Source organism: Macaca thibetana, chromosome 3 (genome assembly GCF_024542745.1).
Source record: "Macaca thibetana thibetana isolate TM-01 chromosome 3, ASM2454274v1, whole genome shotgun sequence".
NCBI classification, from domain to species: Eukaryota; Metazoa; Chordata; class Mammalia; order Primates; family Cercopithecidae; genus Macaca; species Macaca thibetana.
In genome coordinates, this window is record NC_065580.1 from 50,604,791 (window position 1) to 50,622,885 (window position 18,095).

Sequence of the window (18,095 nt, forward strand, 5' to 3'; positions counted from 1 at the left end):
CCACCTGCATTCCTTGTCAAATTGTTCCTCTCATTATCTTGAATCTCTCTGACTTTTGCTTTGCCACATCTGTACTGCTTTTAAGGATTTATGTGATTAGATTGGGCCCACAGAGATAATCCAGGATTATTTTCCTTTCTTAAAATCTGTAACCTTAATTACATCTGCAAAAAGTCCCTTTTGCCATGTAATGTAGCATATTCACAGTTTCTATGATTTGGGCGTGGGCATTTTGTAGAAGGCCATTCTTCAGCCTACTATGGAGATTATTCTTCCAGAATTATTTTCTGGCATGTCCCTCCCTTAGGTGATCTGGAGAAATATCTTGCACCAATATGGCTTAATTTATTTTGGTTATAACATTAGGTTTTATTTGAACAATAAAGATATTGGCAGTTCTTTTAAAAAGCTATGAACCAGACCAGAAAGGAGTCACTATGGATGTAGAAGAGCTAAAATAAAGAAATCAATAATAAACCTTATAAATAGAATGAGCATAGCAAGTAACTGATACAGGGGCAATGTGATGTCTCTTTTACCCAGCTTCCAAAGAATATAGGGTTGAACAATTACTGTATTTAGCATTATTTCAAGTATAGATTATTTCCTGAATGCATTAGTCTGCTATTATACACAAGATAATCTCCAATTTTGCATACTACTGAGTTTGTTTGAAATTAAATATAATTCTATTTTCTCTCAAAACTGCCCAACATCAAAATAATCATAAATGGGTTTTATTTTCCATTTTTAACTTATCAAACTAGTAACCTAAATGAAACTAAAAATCAATTCAATAACACAGAATTTATAGAAAGTCTACTATTTGTTGGATGTTATGCTAGATCCAGACAATACAGTTTACCTTACACTCCTTGACTGTAGGAAACTGGTAGGCATATAAACAAATAAATTATAATACTGTGCAGCAAGGGCAATAAGAGAAGTGAGCACAGGTGGAAGGAATGCTTTATTCTATGAGTAGTGAGGTAAGATTTTCCTGGCTGAAGGACAAAAAAATCTTTAGGAGGTCAAGGTGGAAGGGGAGCTAAGCCAACAGCATGACAAAGGCACTAAGTATGAAAAGAAACAGAGTATCTGGGGAAGTACAGGTGTGGCTGGAGGACAGAGAGTGAGAGGCAAGTGGTGAAAGTAAAGGCTGGAAGGTCAGCAGGGTCAGAACCTATCATTCCATTCGGTTTATTCTGTGAAAATGTAGTGCCAGCAAAAGCTTTTTAATTTGGGAAAACACGATAGGACTTGCACTTTCGAAAGATTACCGTGGTTGCACAGAAGAGACTGACTGGGTCAGAGGTTAGTTACAGGCTGGAAAACCAGTTTAGATGATACTGAAGAGCAAGGATGAAAGCCTAAACTAAAGCAGTGGAAATGCGAATGTGGAGCAGAGGAATGATTCAAGAAATTCTGCGGTAAAACTCATCAGACTTCACGATTGATTAAAGGTATGGTGGTAGACAAGGGAGGGAGAGGTAGGGTAAGAATGGAGAAGCAGGAATTGGGAGTTATTTGGAAATTTCTGACATGGGAGGAAAATCTGGCTATTTCATAACACCTGACTAAATTAGGAGATGGAAGAGCATAAGCGGAGAGGGAATGGCAATGCTCTCTCCTTGACCATACTTTAGTTACGCTCCTCTGAGCCCTCTTCCCAACTAGGCCTCATCCTTGGACCACTATTTTAGGCCTGCTGAGTCCAGTTTTAGCAAGAATCTTGCTAAGTCAGTTTAGAGAGTATCCCCTAGCCTTGATAATTGATCATCCCCACCTGCCTTCAGCAAGAATCTTGAAAGTCAGTTTAGCAAGAATATCCCCTACCCCTGATGTCACCTCTTAGTAATTTTCCATGCACTGACCCCTCAGTCTCCTTGCTGGCTATAATTCCTAGCTGTTTTTGTTGTATTAAAACTTGAGGCTGATCTCTCTCCCCGACGGTGATAGTCATGGCACCTATTGCAATAGTTCTAAATGTCTTCCTTGCCATTTTAACAAGTGTCAGAATAATTTTTCTTTAGCATCAAGGAGGAATCTCTTTCAAACACTAAAGCTCCTTACACACGCCTGTAAGGCTTAATTGGTGCATACATCTTTTAACTCTCCTGTAGCTAAATAACATGTCTGGCTTATCCACCGCTATGGTTTACCAGGCATTATGATGTACATAATCCAGACACTGTGTCCCAAGAACATAGCAAGCTGGCTTTCCCTCCTTGATTTAAAAAAATAACAACAAAACTATCAGTGTAACGTCCACTACATTTGACAGGTCAAAGAACTCCCTTCCTTAAGGACTTTACAATAACCTTACAGGAGGCTAAAGCATACATATCCGTGGGTAGTGGGTAAGCCTTGAGAGCACACTGTAAGTCTTGATAACATTTTGAGGTAGAGAACTAGTAGACACTGATCTGTTTTCCGGACCTCAATGTAATTGCAAGGGCACTTCAAGAGGGTAAGGGGCTATTGCAACTACCCAAATTCGCTATTGTAGCATAAAAGCTTTAATTGACAGCACGTATAGGAATGAAAGGCTGTGTTCTAATGAAACTGTAAAAAGCAGACACAAATATGAATATCATATAATTGTCATGTGTCGCACAACATTTTTTTTTTTAACCTTTGAAAAATGTGAAACCCATTTTTAGCTCCCAGCTATATACAGCAGAACCTGCGATGGGCCGGATTTGCCCTGAGGGTTGTAGTTTGCCCCTGTGGTACGCATGAAATGCCAGAATTTTAAAAAGATGTGTTAAGTGTGGGACCATTTATGGGGCGGTTTATGCTAACTTCCAATACTGTAATATATGTCAAATCGCTTTTGAGTGCCATTTAGTCTGGGTGGCCATGCCCAGGAATAGATACAGAGAAAGGGGCGCGGCGGTGCCGCGCACCACCCTCTAGGAAACTGGTATCGCAGCCCGCAGCTCCTAGGAACTGAGACAGCTTGGGCAGGGGCTTCAGGGACGCGGAGAGGGAGGCTTATCTCTGCCTAAAGAGGATAGCGGCCCCCAAACAAGCAAGCCAGGATACTGCTCCCAGGTCCCGCCCACGAAGGCAAAACGAAGTCCCACCGCTCACACACCCGGGAAACACAACAGGAGCACAGCACGCCCCACCGGCAAGCCACGCCTCGCGCATCACGCACGCACGCACGCACGCACGCACGCACGCATACACGCATACACGTCTGTCGCTGCTTCCCGCCTTGCGCTCCGTCATGCTCTATTGCGCATACCTCGGGGAGGGGGAAGAACGGAGATTGACAGGGACGCAGAGGCCTGAGCGAGGCGGAAAAACCTCACCCGGGCTAGCGGGTAGACCCAAACGGCTAGTGCGTCACTTCCGCTGGGGGCGGGGCGGGGCTGAGTGGGTGGTGACCCAGCTGCTGCGCCAGTGTTTGTGTTGGAAGCTCAGCTGATGCAGGCCGGTAGGAGTGGACGTCAATGCCGGGAACGAGCGAGTCGCCGCTGCAGCCCTTGTGACTGCGGCCTGCATCCCGGTAAGTGCCCGCGAGGGGACAAGGGGCGGGACGATAGGAGGCTGGGTGATCGTTCTGGACCCTTGTCCGTTTCTCCGGGTCTTCCTTTCTCTTTCTTTGAAGGGCACTTCCCTAGCGAGAGGGTGGGGAGACGCCAGGCTTTGGGGAGGACCTGGCGCTGGAAGGAGCCCGCGGCTCCTGGAGCTCATTGGTGCTCGGCGCCCTCCGCCCCCGTGGACTTTGCTGCCCCAGAAGCGCAAACTGTTTTTGGTTTCGCCGGTCCCGCCCTGCTCCTCCTGTCCCATCCCCAGGACTCCCTCCCCAATTTCCCAGTCTGTCTGCCTTCCCCTGGACTTTAGTGTTCTCCAGTAGTTAGCTGGTCACTCTCAGGAGGGTTTCCCTACTCTACATCATTCTCGACTGTCATTGTGCACCTGGTGATTCTACTGCCTGATATTTTTTGTCAGCAATTTCTTTCTAACCCCATCCGCATTTGATTCCATCCCTGACCACTGCTGCTTAAGTAGATTCAGGTGTGTACTTTTTAAAAGGTGAAGGTGTATGAATCACTGTTTCAGTGCTTCCTATCCCTGTGTCATTTCTATCATTATGCTGGAAGGAACCTGCTTTCCACGCCTAATACAATGATAACTTTAAAATGGTGATTCATAGGAAAAACTTCAGAGTTGTGACATAAGGGACTGTCATATAATCCTGTTTAAAATACTGTTTGCATTTCCAGTAACAGTTGTATCCTGGTTCTGCAGTCCTAATTGCCGAGAGTTCGAAAATGACAAATGTTTCAGTGTATTAAGAAAATGCTGTTAAACAGTGAAACATTAAGAACTGAGAGCTTAAGGCTTGTGAGGCAGTTGTATCAAGCCCATTGTAGCTATTTTGTTAAATTGCTTATGCAAATTAGTTGTACTTTCAGTATAAAAACATGTTTTTATTTCGTAATTATAATCAACTTTTTCTTAATGTTAATCTCGTTTTTTATTTCTGTATCAGGCCTAAATTAAAATCTTGTAAACGCCCTTTCAATGAGTGATGTTGAAAGAAAGGGTCAGTTTCACTAGTTTAGATATTCACTTGTTTCACATGCAAAGTTGTTACAAGAACAACCTGTACTTTGAGTTGTTTTTTTACCCCAGTTAGAGGGGTTGTGCTGAAGCTGCATATTGCTTCAGTCGTGGAATATATATTTGTAAAAAGGTCAGAGTTAGAACGCTTAGCCATAGACACCTTCCTGTCCTGCCATTTTTTGTTGTTGTTGGGAGTCTCTCTCTGTCACCCAGGCTGGAGTGTCCTGGCGCGATCTCGACTCACTGCAAGGTTCAAAGGATTCTCTTGCTTCAGCCTCCCGAGTAGCTGGGATTTACAGGCGTGCGCAACCACACCCGGCTAATTTTTTTAAGTAGAGACGGGTTTCGCCATGTTGACCAGGCTGGTCTCAAACTCCTGGCCTCAAGTGATCACCCGCCTCGGCCTCCCAAAGTGCTGGGATTACAGGTGTGAGCCACCGCGCCTGGCCGATCATTTCTTAGTTCTTATTTTTTTCTGCAGTACTCGCATATTTTATTCTGTTCCTTATCCGTTACTTGAAAAAAAATTGGTCCTGTCTTGGTTTCCAGTGTCCTGATTTTTTCAGGGTGGCTTTTCTCCTGTTTTGTTTTCTTTAGAGTCTTTCTTCCTCTTCTTAGCTCTGGGTGGCACTCAAGCCTCTACCCCTGTCGCTCTCTCTAAACTAGAGTTTCATATTTGAAACCCAGGTATACTTAAATAGGCATGTGAATATATTGAAATGTTATGGAAAATATAGTTTGTGTTGCAAATACATATTTTTCAAGGAAAAAGAGCTTTTCTCAGGTTCTCTAATCCCAAAATAGTCATGTATTGTTACTGTAAACTATCATCTGATAAATCCATTTAATGTTGTGGTTTCTGCTGCCACTGTGCTGGTAATTCCACACATAAATCCACAGTCTGTGTACATTTCCATTTGAATGTCCCACTGTTACTTCATCCTGTGAATCCAAAAGAAAATGTGTTTTTCTCTCGTATTAAATTGGCCCCTTCACAGTTTTCGCATATTCGCAAATGGCACTCTTCATATTTTTCAGAGTTGAAACCTTAGAGCTCTCTTAACACTTCCCTCTCTTTACCCCATTCTTGGCTGTCAAGTCCTGTGTTTTGTTGTTTTCTCTTTTTTCCCTTGCTTTCAAAGTGTTCAGAGTGGCTCTCTTCCCCACACTAGTACTTGCTGGGTGAGGTGTCAGAGCCCCAGCATTAGAAAGTGGTCAGCTTGGGATAGTAGGGTAGTAAGAAAAATTTACCAACAACAGTATAGGGTTGAAAAGGAAAGTGTTATTAGATAGAAAGAGTGCTGCAGAAGAGTGCAGTAAGGCGCCTCAGCAAGAGAGGACAGCTCACTGCAGTGGATTTTCTTCTTAGGGGTATTTATGGACCTTACAGCAGAAGCTGAAGGGTAACTTGGACCATATTAGCCACATAGGTCATGATCAGTGATTACATTTGTAGACATTTTGGTGCTTTGATATCAGCAAAGGTTGCACAATGAGTTTTGACAAGCATACATTCTGGACATGTATAGAAATTCTAGTTACTTATACGTTTCTGGGAAAGAATCCTGGTACTAGATGCTGGCTTTAGCCAACAGAGAAGTCTAATTATTTCTAAATTCCTCAGATAAGGAGTTGTCCCTCTGGATGGTCTGCTCAATGGCCACCAGGGCATCTTTGCTCTCCTCAGTACTGTTACCTTCAGACTGTTGTCACCCTTTTGCCTGTGTTATATTAATAATTAAGTGATATCCTCTGTAAATTCATTCTTTCCATTCTTAGCTGGGCCTCCACCTAATAATTCCCTTAATTCCTCTAGTTAAAACTCCATTCCCTTCTCTAGTGGTTGGTCCAAGCCTCTCCGTTTTATTCGTACCTCCCTTGTATTTATACTACGTCTATTCTTCCTTGCTCTTTTTTCAGTTGTTGGTAGCGTCTCACTTTACATTCTTCTTCCTATGTTTTTGCGATCTAACTTCTGGCTGAATGTACTCTCAAAACACTTATCTTGCATTTACTAATGTTGTGATTTGGGGGCAATTCAATTAAACTTACTGATTTTGTTGGTCATCTTTGTTTTGTAATTTTTACTTGGTAGTTGTCGTTTCTGAGAAAGATGTATTAAATCTCTCATTATGATTATGAAGTTGTCTAATCTTGTAATGGTTCCCATATTTTGGCCTTTTGTACTATATTTTAATGCCAAGTTGATAGGTGGTTTCATAAATTCATCATATTGGAAAGAAAGAATGCAAAATTCTGCCATAGTGTAGTCTCCATTTCCTGCCTGAATTTTGGGGTCTGTGACCCCAAAATATCTGAGACAGGTCTCAATCAATCTAGAAAATTTTGTCGAATTTAAGGACGCACCCGTGACACAGCCTCAGGAGGTCCCACTGACATGTGCCTAAGGTGGTCAAATGCCACTTGCTTCTGTACATTTTAGTGAGACATAATGCATCAATCAGTCACATTGGTTTGATTTGGAAGGGGACGGGGCTTCCAGGTCATATAAAAATTTTCTGTTTGGCAGTTGGTTGAATGAGTTGCTATCAGTGGAAAGGAATGTCTGGGTTACCATAAGGAGGTGTGGAGACCAAGGTTTTATGATGTGGATGAAGCCTCCAGGTAGCAGGCTTCAGAGAGAATAGATTGTGAATGTTTTTTCTTTTTTCTTTTCTTTTTTTTTTTTTTTGAGAGGGAGTCTCGCTGTGTCGCCCAGGCTGGAGTGCAGTGGCACTATCTCAACTCACTGCAATCTTCGTCTCCCGGGTTCAAGTGATTCTTCTGCCTCAGCCTCCCTAGTAGCTGGGACTACAGGCATGTGCCACTACGCCTGGTTAATTTTTGTATTATTAGTAGAGACGGGGTTTCACCATATTGGCCAGGCTGGTCTTGAACTCCTGACCTCGTCATCCACCCACCTCAGCCTCCCAAAGTGCTGAGAGTACATGCGTGAGCCACCACACCCGGCCTGTAAATATTTCTTACCAGACTTAAGATCTGTGTTGATGTGAATGCTGGAGGGGTATAATGAGGCACATCCAACCCCCTTTCCATCATGGCTGAACTAGATTTTCAGGTTAACTCTGGAATGCCCTTGGCCAAGAGGAGGGGTCCATTCAGATGTTGAGGAGAGCCGTAGAATTTTATTTTTGGTTTGGTTCATCTTTATCCTTCTTTTTTTCCTCTTACTTGCCTTTAATCATCTTGTAGTTCTTGCTGTTCCAAGGCTCATATTTGTCTCCAAATTGTTGGTGGTTTTTTCTCTCTGACTAGAATGCTGTTTTCCCAGATTTTCTTAATAATTTTCTTTCTTGCTTCTTTCAGGTTTCCACTAAAATGTCAACTCAGTTCTGATCACACCATAAAAATAGCGCTCTGTGCCCTTCTTCCCCTCCCCCCTGCTTTATTTTAATTCATGACACTTCTCAGCCTGACTTTATCCATTCCGTTCCTTATTTGTTTTATTTCTCAGTAGATTGTCTTCTCCTCCAAGGTCTACATGATTACCTGAGGTTTAATAAGTAAATGGATCATTCCTTTATTGTTATGCAGTGTCTCCTTTTTATCCATAATTAATGCCTTTCCCTTATGTTTACCTTCAAAGGCTTTTCATTTTCTGATGGGTAGTTTCGGTCTGGTATAACATTTTTCCCAGTCCTGTATTTTCAGCCTTCTGTTACAGGTGTGTTTGTAGCTAGCACATAGCTGGAGTTTTCATTTCTGAGATTTTGCTCTCCCTGTTTATTCTGGGTACAGTTCTCTTTTTGACTCTTATTTTTGTTCTTTCTGTTTCGCCTTTGAACATTTTAGACCTTAATTGTTTTATATTTCTGAATCTTAGTTACACATTTGTTTTCTGGCTATATTTGCTGATCCTCTCTGCAGGTGATGGTGCATTTCTTTGCATGTTTTGTAACTTCAGTGAGTTCATTTTCTGTGGTGGTTGCTTGGAGTGGGATCCTATTGCCCATAGGGTATCTGCACCTTGAGGATAGTATGACTGCAGTTCCAGACCCGTGGGTCCTCTTAAACCTGGAGATTTTTTACTATTGACTTTGAGCATGGCTTTATTATTTTATAAAATTATTTTTTATTTTTTAAATTGCCAGATAAAGGTGTATGTATTTACGGTGTGCAACATGATTTTTTAAGTATTATTTTCATTGTGGACTAACTAAATCTAACATATGCATTACCTCACACAGTTATTTTTCTGGTTTAATTTTACATTTTCTTGGTATTCTTCAAGTTGAGCATGGATTTTTTTTAAAAAATGATGTATAATATTTGTATATATTTATAGGGTAGATGTGATATTTTGATACATGCGTACAATGTGAAATGATCAAATCAGGGTATTTAGGATATGCATCACCTTGAACATTTATTTTTTCTTGGGAATATTTCAAATCTTGTAGCTATTTTGAAATAACACAATATGTTATTGTTAACTATAGTCCCCCTACTTTACTATTCAAATAGTATAACTCATTACTTCTTTTTTTTGTTTTGTTTTTTTGAGGTGGAGTCTCGCTCTGTCGCCCAAGCTGGAGTGCAGTGACTGTGATCTCGGCTCACTGCAAGCTCCACCTCCCAGGTTGACGCCATTCTCCTGCCTCAGTCTCCCAAGTAGCTGGGACTACGAGCGTCCGCCACCTCGCCGGGCTAATTTTTTGTATATTTAGTAGAGACGGGGTATGACCATGTTAGCCCGGATGGTCTCGATCTCCTGACGTCATGATCTGCCCGCCTCGGCCTCCCAAAGTACTGGGATTACAGGCATGAGCCACCGTGCGCGGCCTATAATTCATTACTTCTAAGTGTATGTTTGTACCTATTAACCATCCTCTCTTATCCCCTCCTTTCCAGCCCCCAACTCTCCCTCACACACACTGTTCCTAGCCTCTGGTAACTATCATTCTACTCTCTATCTCCACGAGATCCAATTTTTTTGGCTCCTACATATAAGTGAAAACAGAGCATGGCTTTTTATCCGCAAGTATTTTACCTTAAGTGTTTTTGTGTCATTGGGGCTGCAGAGCTTTTATGTTAACTTGACTTATCTTATTGTTGCAAGTCCCAAGGAGTTTGGAAGAGCCTTGTGGGAATCAAGGGAAAATGTCCCCTTCCACCTCTGCCAGTTTGCTGAAAATCAGCTGACAGAAACAGATTACTAAGAGAAATGGCATACAAATTTATTAATGTGCACAGCTGAGAATCGCAATGATTACTTAAATATCCCAGTGGGGCCCACATACTTACATAGCTGTTTTCAGAGGGGAAGGAAAGATGGGGAATAGAGGTAATTCTGTTGAGCGGCAATAACTGATCACTAGGGCGAAGGAATGGACGGGGGGTTGGAAGGACAGAGATGAACTTGTATTCTCTTTGAAAACTGAATGAGCCTAAGAGACAGACTTTATCTTGTTAAAGTGTCATTTGGGTGTGGTTATATTCTTCAGTCTTCCAGTCTTCTTTTCTGCAGCAGATAATAAAATTGTTTTCCCGTCTCCCTGAGGAGGAGACGGGAAAACAATTATTCTCCTTGGGGAATCTGTCTGGTCTTTTTGTAGATAGGGGAAAAGTCTCTTCTAGCATCTGTTGATCTCTGATGGGGCTTTAATTCAAAATACTTATACCAGGCAGCCATATTTTGTGGTAGAATTCCCTGGGCTCCTTCAGCCTGGAAGACAAGACAGGCTTTGCTTTTTTTTCTCTCTCTTCCATTTAAAATTCTAAATGGCACATGCAATTTAGAAGGAAGAATTTTACTTCAGGCTGTTATCTTCTGGACAATTGGAATAGGTTCTCAGTTCCATCTTTCTCAGCGTCATCTACCTCTCTCTCAATCTTTCTAGGTCCTGCAGTAAAACTAGACTATATGCAATCTCTGCACATACTATATGTGCTTTCTTCCATGCTTTCTTCTGTTTGCTTCTGTGTGTAATTTTGTTTGTTTTAGAGGTGGGGACTCTGTGGCTCAGACTCCTGGGCTCAAGTAATCCTCCCACCTCAGCCTCCTGAGTAGCTAGGACTACAGGCGTGTGCCACCATGCCCAGCTAATTTGTTTTATTATTTTTTTTTTTTGAGACAAGTTTCACCATTTACCTGGGCTGGTCTCAAACTCCTGGCTGTGTTTGTTTTGTTTATGGTTATTTAGAATTCTCTCCTTTCCTTCTCATCTTTACACATGATGAATTCCTTTTTAACTTTGGCCAGTTTTTAACCTCTTTTTTTCTTAAACTTCCCTCGATTTTATCTCAATTTGTCTTTCATTCACATGGTACCTTCTGTTACAGTGCTTTAAATATTTTACTTTTTCTAATTACAAAATAAAACCTCATTATAAATAATTCAGACAGTAGAAAAGTAAAAAGTAAAAACCGTTCTCATTCCCTTTTGGCCCCATGCCTTAGGTCATAAGAATAAACAGATGCTTATCCTTTCAGAATCAATTTGTGTATGTATATGTGTGCCCATAAGATTTCAACTACATATGTAGATTTTCATTTTTTAATATATGTGTGTGTGTATATATATATATTCATGTGTGTATAGCATATATAGAACTGCAGATTGTTTTTTTAAAAAAAGACTTTTTTTAGAACAGTTTTTAGGTTCACAGGAAAATTGAGAGGAAGGTACAGACATTTCCATAAACCCCCTACCCCAGTACATGCATAGCCACCTCCATTATTGGCATCACTCACCAGAGTGGTACAGGTATTATAATTGATGAGCCTGCATTCACACACAGTCCCCCAAGTTCATAGGGTACATTTGGTTCATTCCTGGTGGTGTACATTCTGTGGGTTTAAACAAATGTTTAATTATATTTATCCATTATTATGATACTATACAGAGGATTTTTAGGGCATTACTATCCTCTGTCCCCTACCTATTTATTCCTTCTATACTCTGCTTTTGGCAACCACTGATCTTTTTACTGTCTTCATAGTTTTGCCTTTCTAGAGTGTTATATAGCTGGAATCATACTTCTGTGGTCTGAATGTTTGTGCCTCTCAAAATTCATGTGGAAATCATAACCGCTAACGTGATGGTATTAAGAGGTAGGCCTTTGGGAGGTGATTAGGTCAGGAGAGTGTAGTCCTTAGGAATGGGATTAGTGCCCTTCTAAAAGACAACCCATAGAGCTAGTTAGTACCTTCTACCATGTGAGGACACAGTAAGAAGACAGCCATCTGTGAACCAGTAAGTGGGCCTTCAGCAGATACCAAATCTGCTAATACTGATCTTGGACTTCGCAGTCTCCAGAACTGTGGGAAATTTTGTGAGAAATAAATTTCTATTGTTTATAAGCTACCTAAGCCAGGCATGTGTACCTATAGTCCCTGCTACTTGGGAGGCTAAGGCAGGTGGATTGCATGAGTCCAGGAATTCAAGGAGGTAGTGAGCTATGATCATGCATGCCACTGCACTGCAGCCTGGGTGACAGAGTGAGACCCTGTCTCTATAAAACACGCACAGATACCCCATTTTATATATGGGGTATCTCCCATATGTAAGCTCCCCAGTTTATGGGATTTCGTTGCAGGAGCCTGAACAGACTAAGACACAGTATGTAGCCTTTTTCAGATTGGCAGTTTTCACTTAGTAATATGCATTTCAGGTTTCTCGCAGTCTTTTTATGGCTTGATAGCTCATGTCTTTGTAGCACTGAACAATTTTCCATTGTCTACACATACCATATATTGATATGCCACAGGTTATCCATTCACTTACTAAAATACATCTTGTTGTTTTGAAATTTTGGCAATTATGAATAAGGCTTCTATAAACATCCATGTGCAGATTTTATTATGGACATAGTCTCAGCTCCTTTGGGTAAATATCAAGGAGTACCATTGCTGGGTCATATGTTAAGAGTATGTTTAATTTTGCAAGAAACTACCGAACTATCTTTCAGAGTGACTGTACCATTTTGTGTTTCTTCAGCAATGAGTAAGAGTTCCTTTTGCTTTACCTCCTCACCAGCATTTAGTGTTCTCAGTGTTCTGTATTCTGGCCAGTCTAATAGGTATGTTGTAGTATCATGGTTATTTTAGTTTGCATTTTCCTGATGACATATGATGTGGTACAACTTCTCATATGTTTATTTGTTTCTATATATCTCCTTTGATGAGGTGTCTGTTACAGCCTTTGGCACATTTGTAATTGAGTTTGTTTTCTTATTGTTGAGCTTTAAGAGTTCTTTAAATATTATGGATGACAGGTCTTTATCAGATATGTCTGTTGAAAATATTTTTTCCCAGTCTCTGCCTCGTTGTCTTATTCTCTTGACATTGACCTTCACAGAGCAGAAGGTTTTGGGTTTTTTTGGTTTTTTTTTGAGACAAAGCCTGGCTCTTATTGCCCAGGCTGGAGTGCAAGTGGCACAATCTTGGCTCACTGCAACCTCTGCCTCCTGGATTCACGTGATTCTCCTGCCTCAGCCTCCCGAGTAGCTGAGATTACAGACGTGCACCACTATGCACAGCTTATTTTTTGTATTTTTAGTAGAGACGGGGTTTCACCATGCTGACTAGGCTGGTCTTGAACTCCTGACCTCGTGATCTGCCTGCCTCAGCCTCCCAAAGTGCTGGGATTACAGGTGTGAGCCACCACGCCTGGCCAGAAGTTTTTAATATTAATGAAGTCCACCTTATCAATTTTTTCTTTCATGAATCATGCATTTGATATTATCTCAAAGTCATTGCCATTCCTAAGGTCATCTAAGTTTTCTCCTACGTTACATTCTAGTTTTATACATTTGCATTTTACATTTAGATCTGTGATCTGTTTTGAGTTAATTTTTTTGATAGGTATAAAGTCTGTGTCTAGATTAATTTGCATACGGATGTCCAGTTGTCTTTTGTTAAGAAGAATATTTTTGCTCCATTGTATTACCTTTGCTTTTTTGTGAAAGATCAATCAACTGTATTTAATTGGGTCTGTTTCTGGATTCTTTATTCTGTTCCATTGATCTATTAGTCTTTTCTTTTACCAATACTACATTTTTAAATTGGATTATTCTTTTCTTATTTGTATGTATTCTTTTTATATAGTGGTTAAGAACCCCTTCTATGTTAGATGCTATAGTTTCTTCTAGCCTGACTTATTTGATTTAATGAGCACTTATTACTTAGGTAGTGAAATCTTTTTCACATGGCTGTTAGCAGCTCTAGACTGGAAGTTTTGTTTCATATCCTGTAACTGTGTGACTTCAGCATCTAGCACCATGTCTGGTATAGATTAAGTATTCTATAAATCGTTTGCAATGAATGATGTATAAGACCTGACCTTTTTCTTCGAGGAATAGTGTCTTCAAGTCTAGTGTCACATAAAGTAGTCCAGAATTTAACAGTGAGGAAGGGGAAAAAAAAAAAGCGGAGTATCTGAATTGCATATTAAATTATGTGTTGTAGGAAAACTTACCTATTGGGAAACTTCTCTAAATTAGTTCTTTTCCCTAAACATTCTATTCCTCATTTTCTTTTTTTATTTACCTCTATACTGAAAGTGAATTATTTTATATTAGCTTAAAAATGAATTTTCTATCAGCTATAATGGCAATATTTTATCTGCTTTTTTTGATATAGCTTGCTGAATTTAGTCCAAATAGTCTTGTATTTTCTATTATACCCAATTTCAATTTTTAACGTGAATTCTAATTTTTTTTTCTTGCCATTTCAGGTAAGACCATGAATTATGGCATTTCTTAAATGAAGCACTCAAGAAGTGAGAGAATGTCATAGAAAATAAATGATTTTTAAGTTATGTCTATTAATCTGACTGTAGATATATATATTTACCTCCTTAGTAATGCAAGAAGTGTTTGTGGGAAGCAGAGAAGCAAGCAACTGCATTTCTTGTTCTCACCTAAGCATTGCTGGAGGATAAGCCACATCAGTCTACAAAGAGGTTTTCATACAAACATAATAAGATGTAAATGGACCAAAAGCGAAGCACATTCTTGCAGTAAGCACTGTTACTCTCCAAGCAACCATGGTTTACATATTGGAATTTTGAAACTTAGCACTTCTGCTCCCAAGGGACTTACAAAAGTGAACATTTGTATGTCCCGTATTAAAAGTACTTTGAACTCTGTTTCAAAGGCTATTTTTGGCAATCGAAATGAAATGATTTCACGTTTAGTTCAATTTAAGCCAAGTTCCCAAATATTAAGAAAAGTATCAGATAGTGGCTGGTTAAAACAGAAAAACATTAAACAAGCCATCAAATCTCTGAAAACATATAGTGACAAATCAGCAGAAAAGAGTCCTTTTCCAGAAGAGAAAAGTCACATTATAGACAAAGAAGAAAATAGAGGTAAACGCAGTCTTTTTCATTACACAAATATTATAACCACAAAATTTGGAGAGTCATTCTACTTTTTATCAAATCATATTAATTCATACTTCAAACGTAAGGAAAAAATGTCTCAAGAAAAGGAAAATGAACATTTCCAGGACAAATCAAAACTTGAAGATAAAGAGGTGGAAGAGGGGAAATTAAGTTCTCCAGATCCTGGCATCCTGGCTTACAAGCCAGGCTCAGAATCTTTAGATACTGTGGACAAGCCTACAAGTCCTTCTGCAATACCTGATGTTCTTCCAATTTCAACTAAACAAAGTATTGCTAACTTACTTTCTCATCCCACTGAAGGTGTACAAGCTTTAGTAGGTGGTTATATTGGCGGACTTGTCCCCAAATTAAAGTATGATTTTAAGAGTCAGTCAGAAGAACAGGAAGAGCCTGCTAAAACTGATCAGGCTGTGAGCAGAGACAGAAATGCAGAGGAGAAAAAGCGTTTATCTCTTCAGCGAGAAAAGGCAAGTTGTTCAGTGTGCTTTTTGGTTCTATTACTTTTTGTCAAATTTATAAGTTTGATTTCCTAGTGAGAACTAAGAAACTTGAATTGTTCTTTAGAGCAGTTTTGTATTCTAATCATATATATTTAATATGTCTTTGTAGATTATCGCAAGGGTGAGTATTGATAACAGGACCCGGGCATTAGTTCAGGCATTAAGAAGAACAACTGACCCAAAACTCTGCATTACTAGGGTTGAAGAACTGACTTTTCATCTTCTAGAATTTCCTGAAGGAAAAGGAGTGGCTGTCAAGGTAATTTCTAATTTATTTAATCTGGTTTTGTCTTGGAATAAAAATACTAAAAAATCTTCTAAAATGGAGAAGGCAAAGCCGTTCATTTTTCTATTTGAATTTTGTGGTTTTTATTATACATGTGATGTATATTCAGTAATTACCCTATTTATTTTGTGACATACATTATGCTAATCATTTTATTTTGTTAGCACCAATATGTATACATGAAATTAAACATTTATAAAATAGAAAATAATCAGTGTATTAGTTGAATTGCCTAACAGCTGCCAGAGTTTTCTTCAGAGCAATGTAAATATTTATACTATGTAACTATTCTTTTAAGCTAGGAGACATAATTCATATGTAAGGCTGTTTTTATTTCATGGTCCTTTCATATTGGAAAGTCTAAAAATTTTAATGACCTTACTCATAATTGAATTAGTAATTATATTAAGTAAAACAATGAGCTTTTCTTTGCCTCAGTTTTTCAATTATAAAATAATGAGGATAATTTAGACCCATTTATATGGACCGTTTTCAAAGCAGTACTATAAAATATGACCAATGTGATTGAGTCTCTTTACATCTATATTATTGAGATTATTTGTAATATTTCATGAAAAATTTGAAAATGTAATGATAGATATTGCTTAAATTTCATTAGAAATCTCTTAGTGCTTATTTTTAGCTTGCCATTCAGAAAATTGTTTTAATTTAGATCATATTTATTTGACTTTTTAACAATTATCTTGCTGAAGAATTGTCTTTGAATAATGTACCCATCCTTAATTGTGTATTGTATAACACATACATTATTATAGTTAGCTTCAGTATTTTATGGTCCTACAATTTAGGATTATATTTTATATTTATATAATCTCTTGCATAAAAGATAAGATTCTCAAATATACATATGCTTTTAAGTATATTTCACATTTCAGTGATATACTGAAAGCAAAGGTTTTTAAATAGAATTACATACTGGCTTAGTCCATTTGGGCTGTCATAATAAAATACCTTAGCCTGGGTAATTTATAAAAAACAGAAATTTATTTCTCATAGTTCAAAATGAGAACTGGGCAGTCCAAAATCAAGGCACCAACAATTTGATGAGAGTCCCGTTCCTCCTAGACAGCAGCTTCTCATGGCCTACTTACATGGCAGAAGGGCAAGGGGGCTCACTTCAACCTCTTTTACAAGGCCAGTTGTACTACTGATGGATTTCTGAGTAGTTTTCAGTTGTAGTTTATTATTAAATAGTCTTGCTAATTGAAACTCTGAGCACTCTTTTATCTTGCATAACTAATCCCAAATCTAAGGACCTTTCAATACTGTGAACAAATGTGATGGGAATGTATATCCAGATCAATTATGAATAAAAGTCTAGATAGTCTGAAAAAACTCATCACCCTTCCCTTAAATAATCATCTGAAAAACAGTGAACTGGACAAGTTGCGTAAAACATGTCAGCATGTACGCGCTAGTGTGAACTTTTCCAGCTAAACTTTTTGTTATTATCAAGAGTTGAGCTTTTTAAAAATGATAGAATTTTTATAAAACATCTGTATGAATTTTACTTTTTTATGTGTCTGCCATACTTATGGTAGCTAAATACAGTGAATTATGTCTGATATGTAATGCCCTAAAAAAAAATGAGTTACTTATTTTGTATGCTACATTTATGGCAGTCACATTTAGGGAATTGTCTGTGATAATTTTTTTCACTGTTTGTGATGAAGGTGGTCTCCTTTCATTATGTTTTTTAATTAAAAAGAAGAACTTTGACCATTTAGAAAGAAGGCAGCACAAAGCATCGTAGGGAATTAGAAGAAAGAAAAGATAAGAAAATAAAAATAATATATTTTTACTACCCTCAGATTGCCACTGTAATGTATTAGAGTTTATTTGTGTTCATTGGATTAAGCTGCCTTAAGCTCTAATAGCAAACACCACCAAAATCTCAGTGACTTAACAAAACAGTTTTATTTCTGGCTCGTGCAAAGTCAACTGTGAATTTGAGTGACTCTTTGGCACAGTGAACCTCAGTGTGGTGGTTACTAAGATCCTGTCCTGTTGTCTGTATTTTAATTAAGTCTTCCGCTATGATTTCTATGGCAAGGAAAGAATATTTCAGCAGAAGTTGCCACAGGTTTCTTCTACTCGCAGTCTGTTTATCCTTTCTGATTGCATGGGCCTGAAAAGTACAACCTTCTGTATGCTTGGAAGGGGAAGCAAACTGGGTGTTGGTGAACATTAGTAATGTCTGCCACAGTATTCCTTCAGAAATTATTCTATGCACATATATACCAAAATAAACTCATTCTGTATATGTTGTTTATAATCTGGTTTTTTAGCATATAATGTATACCTTTCTATATCAGTAAATGTTCCTTTATCCTGTACC

At 38.9% G+C, this 18,095-nt stretch overlaps 1 protein-coding gene across 3 annotated transcripts in view; it reads left to right on the plus strand.

Annotated features, from left to right (window-relative positions):
- Window positions 1-2,244: 2,244 nt before the first annotated feature.
- The window catches only part of PNPLA8 (patatin like phospholipase domain containing 8), a 51,281-nt gene continuing 35,430 nt past the window's right edge, over window positions 2,245-18,095 (plus strand). Inside the window, exons 1-4 of one of the 3 annotated variants that reach the window (XM_050785197.1) lie at window positions 3,432-3,517; window positions 9,107-9,181; window positions 14,406-15,417; window positions 15,560-15,709. In XM_050785197.1, the coding sequence (XP_050641154.1) occupies window positions 14,662-15,417; window positions 15,560-15,709 (906 nt within the window). In that variant the 5' untranslated portion in view covers window positions 3,432-3,517; window positions 9,107-9,181; window positions 14,406-14,661. Of the gene's footprint in view, window positions 3,518-9,106; window positions 9,182-14,278; window positions 15,418-15,559; window positions 15,710-18,095 lie in introns of those variants that run through there. The other 2 variants (XM_050785198.1, XM_050785196.1) reach the window with 2 other exon arrangements.